The sequence below is a fragment of the Balaenoptera musculus genome, chromosome 17 (genome assembly GCF_009873245.2).
Source record: "Balaenoptera musculus isolate JJ_BM4_2016_0621 chromosome 17, mBalMus1.pri.v3, whole genome shotgun sequence".
Lineage (NCBI taxonomy): Eukaryota > Metazoa > Chordata > Mammalia > Artiodactyla > Balaenopteridae > Balaenoptera > Balaenoptera musculus.
Window position 1 is genome coordinate 18,938,809 of NC_045801.1, and position 15,186 is coordinate 18,953,994.

At 36.1% G+C, this 15,186-nt stretch overlaps 1 protein-coding gene across 5 annotated transcripts in view; it reads right to left on the minus strand.

Annotated features, from left to right (window-relative positions):
• The window catches only part of COL14A1 (collagen type XIV alpha 1 chain), a 241,550-nt gene that overhangs the window by 63,262 nt on the left and 163,102 nt on the right, over window positions 1–15,186 (minus strand). For all 5 annotated transcript variants that reach the window (XM_036829890.1, XM_036829894.1, XM_036829891.1 and 2 more), the window contains exons 33-36: window positions 14,588–14,697; window positions 12,498–12,656; window positions 4,639–4,716; window positions 2,036–2,122 (exon numbers count right to left, since the gene is read on the minus strand). In XM_036829890.1, coding sequence (XP_036685785.1) covers window positions 2,036–2,122; window positions 4,639–4,716; window positions 12,498–12,656; window positions 14,588–14,697 — 434 coding nt within the window. The remainder of the gene's footprint in view (window positions 1–2,035; window positions 2,123–4,638; window positions 4,717–12,497; window positions 12,657–14,587; window positions 14,698–15,186) is intronic.

Consider the following 15,186-nt stretch of genomic DNA (forward strand, 5'->3'; position numbering starts at 1 on the left):
AAGATGCACCTTCTCTTTTCTCCAACAAATCTAATTCTACGTGTTATTGCAAGAGCACTTACTCAAGCACTTGAGTAAGCAAAGTAAGCACTTGAGTGAGCACTTACTGCAAAGAGACATACAAAGGACATTCACTGTAATGATACTGTAGTAGGAAAATACTCCACGGTAATGGGTCAATAAACTCTTGTTTATATAGTGGAATTCCTTACAGAAGGTACAACGAATAAACTAAACAATGTGCATTAACCTTGATAAAGTTCAAAGACACACTTTGGGGTGAAAAAAAGCAAGCTACACACAGTCGAAAATAAATCTTTGTTTTCAATTCCCAGATTAAACTAAAGACAACTCCTTACATCTGATCAATGAGTTATAATGCACAAAATATGTTTATACATATTATCCTGTGTATTCTTCACAATGGCAGTTCAAGAGGTGAGTGCTGTTTATACATGAGGAAATGGAGGTTCACAGTGGCTCCATGACTTACCTAGTCTTATTTAAATTTAATGCTTTTACCATTAACTCCGCATTTGCTTCTTTGGGATAGAGTCTTTTGTTAAAAAAAAAGTATCAATATTCGGGTCTACGTCCAGAGCTTGAAAGAGTGTTCTATGTGCCAAAGATAAAGGAGAGACTGCTGGGATATATTCCAGATATATTCAGCAGGTTCTCTTCCTTTTTGTTCAGTTCGGTAAGTGTGCTACACAAATGAAGACAAACTATGTAGGTGGGGCCAACCTGGGGCAAATGTCCATGCTGCACGCCAGCTGTCAGCGAGGGGTATCTACGCATGCGTGCTGACCGCACCGGTTGCCAACGGTAAGACACGTGTAAGCACAGGTCCGCCTCAGAACATTCCTCCTGCAAGGTCTGGGTTTCATGTGCTCCGGGATCTTCTCCCTGTTTTCTTTGTCCTTCTGCCTTGATATATTTGCCATTTCCTAACCAAAGACCAGCTATATCATACTTATCTCAAAGAAACGCTGATAACCCCAGGTTAGCAGGTTAAACATAAGCATTTAGACATATTACGAAAGGTCTATCACGGTCAATTCAAAGACCCAGAGAGTACAATTATATACATTTTATATTTTTAAAAAATATTTTCTTGCCTATTGGGTGTAAGATAGACTCAAGGATATATTGTACAACGTGGGGAATATAGCCAATATTTTATAATAACTGTAAATGGAAAGTAACCTTTAAAATTGTATAAAAATTTTTTAAAGACCTATTTGTAGAGAAATATAGACAGTTGCCAACCTGTGCTAAGAATTTTTAAATGTCTTCTTTGAGTGAAATATGATATAAATTAGCACGATTTTGCAAATTAACATCAACACCAACGATAAAAATCCTTCATTTTGTAGTATTTGACCAAATGAGAAAAAGTTACATTTACTTTTTACATGTATGTTTACATGTATGAATCTATATATATATAACGTTTATAAGAAAAAAATGTTTTCTTTCTCTCTCTCTTTCCCTCTCTCTCTCCTTTCCTCTCTTCCTCTCCCCTTTCCTTCCTTTTTCCTTCCTCTCCGCTTTCCCCGCCCCCTTCTTTTCTGTATGAAGTTCCAGTCAGTAATGGAGAACTTCATGCTCACATGGGGTACTTTTCCCAGTGATTTTGAAAAACCTCCCTTCACATGTCAATGTTGATATAGAATGGGCAGAGGGGATGTATGCAAATCTTACAGCAACAAGCAGGGGGCCAATGTTTGAAACATTCACACTGAAAAGAAGCCACAGGACTTCAAGGGGAAGATTCTGAATAGATAGCACTGTGAGACATAGTATGGTGCAGGAGTTAAGAGCATCATCTACAGTAGTCATGGAGACCCGGATTTGAAGAGGAGCTCCTCCAAGCTGTGTTCTTTAGGCAAGTTACTTGGCCTCTCTGTGCTTCAGTTTGCTTGTAGGATTAAGTGAGTAAGTATTTAGCACAGTGATGGGCACAGACACGCAACAAGTGATAGTTATAAATATTATTAAAGAACATTTTAAGTTCAAACTAGGCAATACTTACCGGTGGGCCTGCTGGTCCCAGAGCCCCTTTATTGATTTCAGAACAGGAGCAGGAATGTGGAAGCTCTGGGCAGGTCTCCTCATCCCTCTGAGGAGAAAAAGAAATAGCATAACTATTAACAAGATGGTCTATACAAATGGCTTTATGGACTCAAAGAAAACACTTTAAGACACTTCAAAAAAATTCGTAAGTGGGCGTTAGTCTAGAAAGGCAGAGAATATTCTCTTCTGACCACAAAATCTTTTCTTGAAAGAAACAATGAATGGCTGTCTAGATCATCATTATTATCAAAGGATGTTGATAAAACAAGCTTGGGAATCCAGGTGAAGAAAGAAAGGCAGAAGTGGGTGCAAAAAAAAAAATTCTGGTTACTATTTAATTCAGTTGGAGAAGTAGTACTCTATGGACTAAAGGTCCGGAACACTTCCTTTGTGTTACAACATTTTTTTCCATTTCAAAGGATAAAAGAAAACTTGTTGGAATAGTCCATCAAAACAACTGCATCTACACTAAAGCAAAGAAACAAAAGAAAACAAAAACAGTGCTTAAACACATCATCCCTGTAACAATTTTAACTACTGCTCACCTTCTGTGACTGAAAGTAAGAAAACATCACAGCATCAATCTAAAGCTTTGGGATAGGAGGTCATTTCCTCTTGGAGAATTTTGCTGCCAGGTAACACTACAAGATAGATGATGAATACCAGGCTGAATGTATCTGAATGAGTTACTGGAGTGTAAACCAAGACAGAGCACTTGCTAAGGGCTATTGAATGATCTGTGAATATCACATTTGGAGTAGCAGCCAAAAAGAAGTCTGCCCTGGGATAAGAAACTACAGAACTTCGAAGGGTTCATCTGTCCCTCTGGATAGAGAGAAAGTGAGCTTCATTTTCTAAGACCCTGGGAAACGTAATGTTAGAGCTGAATAGAGCACAGATGATAATTAAATTATCAAGATGAAAATAATCTCAGTCTCTGAAATATTCACAACAGAAACCCAAAAATTTTGAGCAAAGAGCCTTTATATGCTTCTCGCTAAATGTTGGACGATAGTCAAAATTTCAGCTCATTACAGGATAAAAACCCTGCTAACGTATCTGGCCTGATATCTTGGGCAGCTTGAGTGAAATACAAACTTAAGTATCCTGAAAGATCCCCCCAAATTAGGCTGACAGCAGGCCTCCTATGACCACAGACTCGGGAATGGTTTCGCCATGGCTGTTGACCGTGTCTCCATCCATGGATTTCTACCACGGGATTTACACACCTTCAGTGATAAAAATGAAAAGGAAAGTTTTGAGAAGGGCTGGGTCCTTCCTAGGAGATGTGGTGATCACATTTTCCATAAGATTCTGAGTGTTTCCCTTTACAGTTTCCAATCTACCTGCCCATAAGCATAACATCACAGTGTCTCTGATGTAATTCCTCACCACAGTTTAATGGAAACTTATTTTGATGAAAAAAAAATTTATTTCCTTCTCAAACATAGTCACCATGAATTTACTGCCTGCAACAGATGATGTGATCTGGTGTAAGGTCTTAAAAAAGCAAATCTTTTAGACTTGATGAAGTCTTCCCCATGCCTATTCAACCAGTTGAATTCTTAAGATATGATGCCTGTCCAACCATAACAGGGTCAACATTTCAGCTCACTGGTCCTAAAGATCCTTAGTTATGAATAATCTGTTTATATATATACAGGTACCCCCTCCCTGTGAATTACACTTGGTATTAATAATGAGAAAAAGTGTATTTTTCTAGCAGCCTTGCATAGGTTATATAGATTATGCCTATGATTCCCAAACTGTGTGGAAAGATGGCCTGGGGCAGTACAGCAAACTCACGGGGGCACTCTGAGTGTTTAAAAGAATTAAGAGAAACAGCAATATTCGGCACCCATTGGACTTCGTAGGAATGACTAGCTCAAGGTAGTTCACAGTTTCAACGCTAGATTTTGAAACACTATTTTTGATGTCATATATTTGCAAATCTGGTTTTTCAGCAGTAGCTATGAAGGAAAGCAAGTACCATGGGGAAAATCAATGTGGAAAAAGAAGTGAGAATGGTGATGTCTGATCAGATTCCAAGACATGAGAAATAGTGCATTCTCCACAGGCATACACATCCCATTAGTAAGTAGTTGTGGTTATTTAAAAATAAGTACATCATTTAAAATTTTCGATTTATGTTTATCAATTTTTCATACAGCTACTGAGTTGTTAGGACGTAAAGACCTAGGAAGATGTTTGGACCTATGACCTTATGTATGGAATTGTTAGGTATTTCTTTGGGCTCAGGGGTGCCATGAAAAAAATTATTGTGACACCAAAGGCTTCAATGAATCTGAAATTTGGGAACATCTGGACTCTGTAAAAGGCACCCTGTGGAGCTGTGGAGCTCCCACCGTGTATGTCCGTGTGTCCTGCTGATTCCAGACACACCTCCTTCTTAACCTCTTTCTAATTTTCATCATCATCATCACAATGAACTATCTGTGACATGAGTTTTGTGAAACAGCATTTCATTTTCAGGGAAAATTAAATATAACTTTAGAAAACTTCAGTGAAGAACAGACCAAATAATGAAAGAAGAATTCTTACCAGGCCAGGAAGTTCACAGCATTTGTCTTTATTGGCCCATGATGTGGAACAAACAATATCAAACATCTGTAACTGGAACTTCAATTTAAAAAGAAAATTGTCATTCAATAAAAGATATATAGATACATTGTGTTTATAATTATAATGATTTCATAGTATGTATTACATAATAGAACACCAATACATTTATAACATAATATTACAGTGAATAAATTAAAAAAGCTTAGTGCCTCTGTTGAAATCCTCCCTGGCCTCCCATCACAGTTACTCCAAGTGCCTCTGTAATTCCACAACGCTCCATACATCTTTTATAGCATATGTCCCACCATACAGTACAATTATTTATATTTTCTTCTCCTCAGACTAGGAGCTCATCAAAGAACACAAAACCACTTATTCATCTTTGTGCCCCCTATCATAACATGTGGCATGTAGAGAATTCCCTGGTGGTCCAGTGGTTAGGACTCCATGCTTCCACTGCAGAGGGCATGGGTTCGATCCCTGGTCAGAGAACTAAGATTCCACATGTCACGCCATGCGGCCAAAAAAAAAAACTTGTGAAGACATGTGGCAGGTATTCATGACGAAGACTTGTTGAATTAATTCTGACTTTCATCATTCATGCATATATTTGGCCACTTTTTTTTTAGTGCATAATGCAAGCCAGATACCATGTAGACCTCCTTTAGGATATGAAAATGGAAAAAAACAGAGTTCTGCCCTCAAAGAATTTATAGGGAGTAAGAGACAGACACATAAATACTGTTTACAATGTGGTGTCATGACAGACTCACATACGGTATTGTGAGAACCTGTGCTAAGTGTATTTTTATTTAAGCCATCGATCACACCATAAATATTTAGACAGCCTTGTTCTACTCATTTATGTTAAAAACAAGTTAATGTATATTTTGAAATATTTAGAAACATCATTATAATATCATTAAGGGCTCACACTAGCTTCATGACGCAACCATTTCTAATACTATATTTCTTCCTATATTATTTTCAAATATTGAATATCATCAGGAGTTTGGTATTAATAGATACACACTATTATATATAAAATAAACAACAAGGATCTACTGTATGGCACAGGGAACTATATTCAGTATCTTATAATAACCTATAATGGAAAAGAATCTGAAAAAGAATAGACATTATCTAGCTAGCTAGCTAGCTAGCTAGCTATAACTGAATCACTTTGCTGTACACCTGAAACTAACACAACATTGTAAATCAACCATACTTCCATTTAAAAAAAAAAAAGAAAAAAGTGTCATCAATTACAGAGCTGGGAGAAGGATGAAATTCTTTGCATTTTAAATCTGTAACTTTCCTTCAGCAAGTGGTGTTTTCAGCAAAAGCTGGAAACTCTTGGTGCCTTATTTTCTCTCATCCCTGTCAAGGGTCCGCTGGATGAAGATGAGAATACTCAAGTAGTTGGTATGACTGAAATAGGTTACTAACAGTGCTTCCAGCATCACAAAAAGAGCCTGCCCTACCTGACAGTAAAGAAAATGAAGTCAGGCTTTCTCTTCTTACATCCAGGAAGAATTGTGCCTTGCTGCAAACATCCTTCCCCAAGTGAGTTTTGCAAGATTCATAAAATGACACAAATTTTGAAAGCAGATCCATAAATCAAGATATCCTGTTTCCTTTTTTCAGTATAAAACCACTGTGTTATTTGAAGAAATATTGCATGATTCACTATTCTTTTTTATTTTCTGTATTAAAAAAATTTTTTTCCCAAAGGGTATGATATTTAAGTCTGCTCAGGGCAACCATACAACAAAATTATGACCATTAAAAAATTAGGTTTTTAAAATTAAAGCATTTTTAGAGAACACGGCTGCTGATTTTCATAAACAACAATAGCAACAAAGATATTTCAAGAAGCATAGGGATTAGGAGGGTATGGAGCTAGGCTGCCTGGGTGTAATCCACTCACAAGCTAAGCCACTTTAAACAAATTATTTAATGTGTTGGAGTCTCAATTTTCCTTACCTATAAAATTAGGATAATAATAGTAGCTATTCAATAGTAGCTATTCATTAGAGTAATAATAGTAGCCATAACAATAAAATGAACTCATAAAGGGAAATACTTAGAACAGTTCCCGGAATACAGTTATAAATAATAAATATTATTTTAATGTAACATGTACAAAAGCCCTTTTATAATTGATCTTTAAGCTGTAGGAGTATATAATACAGAGGCCAAAATAGCTGAATGAAAATGAAAGTGATGCAATATTGAGAGCAGAAATGTAACAGTAGTTTGTGTCCCCAATAATCAATGTTTTGGTTGAGAAAAATCTCAGCAAATAACAATAGCAGCAAACGCTTGTTGAAAAACTGACTATGTGCCAGGCACTATCCTAAGTACTTTGCCTATATCATTTAATCTTTCAATCACCACTATGAGGTATGATAATAGTAATGTCAACCCCATTCTGTAAATTAGGACTCAGGACGAAAAAGTCAAAGTAATTTAAGCACATGTTGAAAGCTGAATTCTGGCTGGGATTTGAACAGCACACCTCATTTTCTTGTGGTTTATTTTGCAGTGAACAGATCATTAGTCTAATGTTTAAAATGTAGATACCCCAGCCTAAGTTGACAATGCCATTTATCTGGGGACATTTATTAAATGGGTCCCATTATGACAGCATTAGATAGATTCAGTTAATTCTGTAAGTCATTCATCCATTCAGAAATTTTCCATTTCTGAATAGAGCCCTCAGTGTGAACACATTTTAGTGAATGGAAAGATTTATTTAAAGCAAAGGCTTTTTACTAGTCCCAGGATATACCAGGCTTTCTTGAAGTTTTTCGAATAAACATTCACTGCCCAATCACCTATAACAGTATAATGTCTCCATACAAACCTTTGGCTAAAATTCCCCTACCCTACTGAGTTACTGAGATTCTTATGAGTTCATTTTATTTATTCAAGAGGTCCAATACCTACTAAATGCTGAATGAGGCTGATACTATCATTTGAAGAATGCTTGTGGGCTGTCTTTTCTTTTTCTAGTTAGATGAAGTCAGCAGCCTTTTTTGTGTGAGTACAACAAATTTATTCATAATTGTTTTGCATTCGTAATAGTTTAGATTCCTCAGCCTTTATTTACAGACTTCTTTTCCAAGGCACATTTCTGGGGATTGTTCTTTAAAAATCTGGCTTTTATTCCAGAAGCAATTACACACACATTTATACAAATTATGGAGGAAACATTACAGAGATGACATGTCCAAAGATCTTATATTTGAGTGCCTAAAAGTGCAAGACAATATGGTTCAAAATAAATCATACTTCAAGTGACTAAGAGGCAGCCCGATTTTACTTCTGCAACTTTTTTCCTTTGTAACTGACTGAACATTATGAAAAAAAATATCTGGCCAAAAAAAAAAGTACCCTCCCACTTTCTCTTTTTATAATCTCTTTCAAGGGAATACTTAGACAATTACAAACACTTTTTCATTACTGGACATTTTTGTTTGGGTGTAGCACAAAAGGCAAGTCATTTGGGGTCAGATGTTAGCATGAAAATAAGATTAAAATATTTCTTGGCAGTTGAGTCACTGTGATCTGTGAATGGAAATTAAAATGTACTCCTGGCTCAACTTTCCACTCAGTACCAGTTTTCATCTGCTGATTTTTTTTCCAGTATAACATTTTTAAGCTTATAATTTGAAGTCAAGCTGTACCTGAACTTATACAAATATTTAGAGAGCTTTACATTGCCCGAGAACATAGGAGAAAGAGTCCTGAGGACCTAGGTCATCTTCTGCTTTTAAATTGGTGTGTAAATTTGATTGATTCCACTTCCAAACTAAAATTTATTAAGCATTTACCACTCGTCACCTATTGAACAGGGTGTTTTTACTTGCTCACCTGTCAGCTTACTGAATTTAAGGGAAACCATGATGGCACTATTCAATCAGGAGATGAAAAGGAACAGCTGTTGTAGTTGTTGGTAGTAATTAGAATGTTTAGGTGTAGACATGCTTGGGGGGGACATTTTGATCACGTTTATTTCAAGGTTGTAATTCAAATAATGGTGAGTTTTTGAACTTGCCAGTGAATAGACAGGGCATATGGTCACTGTTACAGACCAGATTCTCTCCTCTGCCTTAAGTTCTATCATAATCAGTCTGACCCAAGGGAAAAGAGCTCAGAATGGAAATTGGGTAACCACATGCAACTCAGATACAATCTCATATCTCACTTTCCTCACTTTTGAAAGGGGATTCCTCCCTAACTTATTCAAGTCTCAGTTTCTGCATCTATAAAATGGGGATAATAATAAGTATCTCTTTCTAGGGTTATTGGAGGATTAAACGAGATAATCTCAGAAATGTTCACACTGCCTAGTCCATAGTAGGCAATAAATGTTAGCCACTATCATCATTTTAAGGAATAAAAGATACAATCCAGTGAAAACACAACCATTTCCTTGCAATTGAAAAACACTTGTTTCTAGAGGATCATTGACTAGTCTACTATAGATTCCTACATAAAAGCTTTAACTCTAAATAAAATTACTAAAAACTCCATAACATAATTTGTATTTGTCTTTATTTACACATCAGAGGGCTAAATAAATGTCAGTTGTATAATTATATAAGTGTTAGATTTGAAAAGGTGGAAAAAAGACACTAACAAACATAATCAATGCCAGAAGCTCAAATTTTTTCTTGAATCATCTCTGATTGGCAGCATGATAATTTCATTAGGTATCAGAAAAGGTAGAAGAAACTTCTCAGGAGAAAGAATATTGGAAAGGAGAAGCACAGTTGTTAAGTTTCTTCCCAGGTGTGTTTTGACGGCTAAATTAAGCCTGCCTATTAGTTTAGTCTCACTAGGGACTTTTGCTGCCTGTAAAATCTTGCATTGCTGAACGCAAGTTGTTTTTATTATGAATATGAGTAATTTCAATACAGTAGTTACTATATCTCTAAATCCATTAATCTCTCCTCCACTCAACTTTGGTTTAAAAAACCTGTAGTCTTTAAAGACTGATAATTTAGAGTTCTATCACTTGGCATTTTTTGAATCATTGCTGAATTTGCCAGGGAATGCTTACCTATAAACTACTCATCCCTCTTAGATGATAATTACCCCTCCTGGAATGACCCAAAACTTGCACATTACACATTCCCTTTTGCATATGTATATCAAGATTATATTAGCAATGTATGATTTCTAAATTGAGAACTGAAGACTGAAGCTTCTCTCTTGCCTTGACCTGAAACAGTTAATAACCCAAAAAAGCAAGTGAGTTTTCAATCACATTCTTGAGATCTACTCTAATATCATCCATTTCAACATAATCAAATTCCTCAATAAGTGGGTAGACTAAAAATCTATTTACTAATCCTTTGTGGACGTCTAGATTCTAGCAAAAGCTACAACTTTTTTCCTACTAGGCTTACAAAGAACTCTTTAATGATTGACTTCTATAAATTGCCCTTTGTCTCCTACTGGGTGGAAGTTACCACAGAGGGTGCTCTGTTTAATTGCTTTTCTTTCATGGTCAAAAGTAAAGATTTATCACCAGTAGGCCTGACACCTACAGTCATTTTTGCTTTCAGAAATAAATTCTTTAATATTTAATTGGTCACACAATTGGAGTAAAATTACTACGTAGAGGGTAATTTGAAATACAATTAATTTGTAACTGTAATTATAAAACTGTAGTTGTAAAGTATGAATTACAATTAGGAGATGGTATGATATATATTAGTGGACTGTTGTCAATACCACACATGGAATACTATATATGCAAAACATTTTAAGAAAAGACATGATACAATTCAAATAGATGACTTCCTATTTAATTCCTATCAAATGTTTCTTGAGAAAGTACTCTGTTCATACGAATTTATTAGATACTGTGATGTAGGGTAGACGTGGGTCGTTGCAAATGAAGACCAAGACATGGTTTCTGTTTTGAGGGGTTTATACTCTGGCTAGAGAAGTGAAATGCAGTTACATGAAAGAGCAAGAAAATAATATATGACTACAAATAATCAAGGGTTAAGCAAGTACTAGAGGTTTAGAAAAGGTGAGATGGAAAAGGTATGGTTGACATTCTTCAATAAAAATAGCTGTTCTTCATTGAATGGCTATTAAGTGTCAGGGATTTTATATGCATTATGTTTAAAATAAAAAAATAATGATAGTACTAAGTGATATGGGCCATAATCTGGAATTGTTTCTCTTTCTTAAATTAGAGTCTATTCATTCATCCTTCTAAGCATCCATCTATATACATCCATTTATCCATACAAGGTATCCGTAGTTTGCCAGTTCTGGAGCCCTGTAAATTCTGAAGTGTGCTATCCTAAAAGTATCTTCCATGAAGCAGAAGGTGAAATGTTTCTTAATCCACATGGAATACCACGTATTAAGAGGAGATAACTCCTCAATATCATGTAAACATTCTTAAAAGTCTCTTACCACAACTGAAAACAAAAGAGACTTCCATAGCTGTTATATTCCCTCTTTTCAAACATCTAATCCATAGTTCTCCAAAGCAAAGTAGAAACAAAAGTACTTTTAAAGATACTTCAAAGCTAAGTGTTAAACTAATTAGCACACATCTATGAAGATCTGAAAGCGTCAATATACCCTGATTGTACACAAGGATTTCATTTCTATTGTTACCACAAAGAGAAATGCCATGAAACAGCAAACTGTCCCAAAGTAAATTCCCTCACCACTCTGGGACTGTTTCCTGGTATATAAAGTGAAGGGGTTATACTAGAGGAGACGAATTAGAACTGTGTTCCTCAAAGCGCCCTTAGGGACCATTGGAGGATGGCAGCACCTTCTACCCCATGTCCCCTCTCCCATTCAATCAACATGGGTGTGTTTTAAACATACTCATTTATTTGATATACTAGAAGATTTCATTTGTACTAAGTGATTTCAGCTTAAAAACACTCTGAGAACCACCAGGTCTTTCCAAAATTCCATATAGCTGGCTAGTTCTACAGATCTCTGAAAACATAAGACAATAAGAGTGAATCATAATTAACCTGATTATTCTGCTACACAGAAGAGAAGTATAGATTTGAATATTTGGAATTGCTTACAAGAATAAAATTCCCTCCAGGCTAATTGATTCTAATTATAGAATGACTCAAATTAGAGAATGTTACTAATTAGCTGTGAATGTGTGGTGTTAAAACAAAAGCTTGTGTACAATGCTCTTTTTTGCGGGTAGTGACTGAAGGGAATGTGATTTCTTTGCCAGTTCGAAGTCTCCTCGTCTGAAACTCCATGTTGTATGATGAAAAATATATCTTAGAATGATTTGTTATTTAAATAACTATTAACGATTAAAGGTTAATTTTACATTAGCAATAGCAAGAATCCAGTTTTAAAATGCCCAAATCTAACCCAAATGAGAGACTTATGTCAATTTCCTGTGTATAATAATAACATATTTTATTTGGATTTGTATCTGTTTATATAAATGAGGTTCATTTACAGTTTTGATTCTCATTAACAAACCATTTACGCCACAATATTTTATTTGAATTTTAAAATATGAATATTTTACTATTTGAATTTTAAAATCCATTTAGAAAACAAACTAGTCTAATTCCTAGAGCATTCTCCTTATAATATAGCAGAAGCATATTGCAAGAGCTTTGAACGTTCATGTTTTAATTCATTTGAAGAGGCCATTATCTACTTGTTTATCCATTCATCAATCTATCATTCATCCAGCCCTCCCTCCATCCATCCCTTTACCAAATTTTTCCCCTGGAAGATAGATAATTATATTTCAAGAGGATTTTTTTCTTTATCAGTAACACAGGTTCACTTATTTATCCACTTACTGGTGCAGAGTTTCCATTTGGTCCTCTTGATCTAACCATTCTCCCGAGGACTTCGACACCATCTAATGTGATATTAGACGATGCATTTATTGTCTTCTCACCCACTTGCTTGCAGTCAATAACCACTTTGGCCAAAGTCTTGCTGACAACAACATGTAGCTGATAAAAGTAAAGATGTTTTAGAAGGTTAAGAAGCAGGAGAAAATGTCAACCAAATTTACATAACTGCATGACTCATCACCAAAAAGTATGGAAGAGAAAAGAAGAAATCCTGTCGCTATGTGTTTTGCTTAAGGAAAAAGGTTCTACTTTTACCATTTCCATGATGGTCCCACATTCAGGTACCATCTCTATGTTGTTTTTTTTTTTTTAAACACTAATGAAATCTCACATGCTTTTCATTTCGCCTGTAATATTTCTTGGCTACTTTGTGACTGACTCTGCCTAACCAAGAAAAGAATCATGTCTAGAGGAAATCGGTAAATAAATGACAATAATTCCAAAGAAATGCTAATGGGACTATTTTGAACCACGAACTAATAAATCATCTGCATCTCATGTGTTTTTAAGATACCTTGTACTTCTGGTTGCACAGTCCTATTAAACCAGAAAAAAAAAACACCCCGTTTTTATGCAACTTTTCTTATGCAAAAAAGTCAGAATTTTGTTATGCAATTGTTCTTATACAGTTATGGTATTCAAAACCCCAGAAAGTAGCAAAGTTGTGTAGATTAGATAGATCTGACCACATTCTACATCAGGAGACAGAAGCCAAGATGAAGACTGCTTTGCAACAGCCCTTCCCTCCCTCTGACAGGACAAGAAGGGCATGGTTAAGAGGCAAAGCTTTTTGCAGTACCACTTAGTAAATTCTCTGCTCTCTGGAACTCTTGGTGTTGCATTCCTTAACAGCCCAGAGATCAGCGGGATTATTCACTAAACACAAAGGAAACAGTAAAGTTTGGAAGGAAGCATGTCTACTCCAGTGATCACCAAAACGAAGTGTTTCAGAGATGTGAAATGTGAATGAACAGAGTTCTATCACAAGTGCCAGGTTAAAATAAGAACAACTAAAGTCAGGTTTTACCAGCTTCCTCCGGGTAACTTATATAATGGCAGTGATGGGTTGTCTGTATATATATATATATATATATATATGTCTCAGTGCAATCTGTCTACATCTTTCAACATGATTTGGCTGCTGGTATTTATCTATATTGGTGGCCAGGTAGACCAGCAATCCTTCCTACATCATACATAATGTAGTGAACTAACAACTATCTGCTAAATAATACAGTACCCTCTACTACATGGTTCCTCAAAGTAAGAACCTGGACCACTTCTGTGGTAGGGCACCAAAATTTGCCATCCCAAAATGTCTCTTTGGTATGCGGATCATTTCAAGATGAAAACAATCAAGGCCCAAAAGACTCAGGAAGAACCTTTGACCTTCCTTCTAACTGCCTAAAAGGATGTAGACAGAAGTGCTGTTCTCAGAACAGAGCTATCACCAGAGATATCTGCAAAGAATATAGGCTAGGTATGGTGGGGGAAAATCTGTGTCCCATTGTCTCTGCAGGCCCAGCAAATATTTATTTACCAAACATTTGCTTTTCCATCTCCATATGAATTACCTTCCTTCCCTTTGAAGTCCCAGACTACCACCCTCAAAATCCTCTTTTGTCTTTAGCTGAAGATGGTATTTAAGGTGAAGCTTGCGGCTATTTTTTCCTGGGTCTCTCCCGTGTATACATGTTATTAAACTTTTGTTTGAGTTTTTCCCGTTAATCTGTCTCATGTCAATTTAATTCTTAGGCCAGCTAGAGGAACCTAGAAGGATAGAGGAAAATATCTTCCTTCTGACACTATCAATATCCCCTGGGGTACTGGATAAAAATGTACATTTTAGGGTCCCATCCCAGAACTACCAAATCAGAATGTCGGGGCATTGTTCACAAGCCCCACAGGTAATTCTTACTTCAGGTGAAGTATGAGATCCAAAGCTCTATGGATTTTTTGTTTTACTATCTTCTGTTGCTTTGCCCACAGCAAATAGAATAAAGAATATATGCATACAAGGCATTACTCACCTTGTGAAAGCTTCCATAGAAAATTTTCCTAATTTCAGGTCCTTCAAAAGTAACAGTTTGAAAATCCCCACTGTAGTCATGGTTGAAATATGTTAGGGTTTTCCCACCATCTAATCAAACAAAGGAAAATAAAAACGTTTGAGAAAGTATTAAAATGGGTAATTTTTTAAAAAGTCAACTCAAAATAATGTAACCTCTGTCTTCAGGCTTTGTTTAGGACAAAGTGACGAGTAGGTAAGGAAATGACCTATAGTCCTTGGGTTGCCCCAGGCTTTCAAATGGCCAGATTAACTAACTTAACCATGTAGTGATGGTGATGAGGCAAGGACCCTGACATATATTGTTCCTCTGTAGTTCCTTGCCTATACTCCCATTCCCACTACTAAACATCTCCTTTTGGGAGATGGTTGTCTGAAGTTGGAAGTAGAGGCAGACAAAAAGGAAAAATGAAGTTAATCAAATTGTTGCCAGAGCTGCTCCAGATCTTTGCTCAAAACCCATCAACCGTCTAACCCGCACCTTTGGCAGGAATGCCCGTGCTCAAAAGCTGCCAACCCTCCACCTTTAGCAGGAGTGAACATAAATTTTTAAGTTAAAAG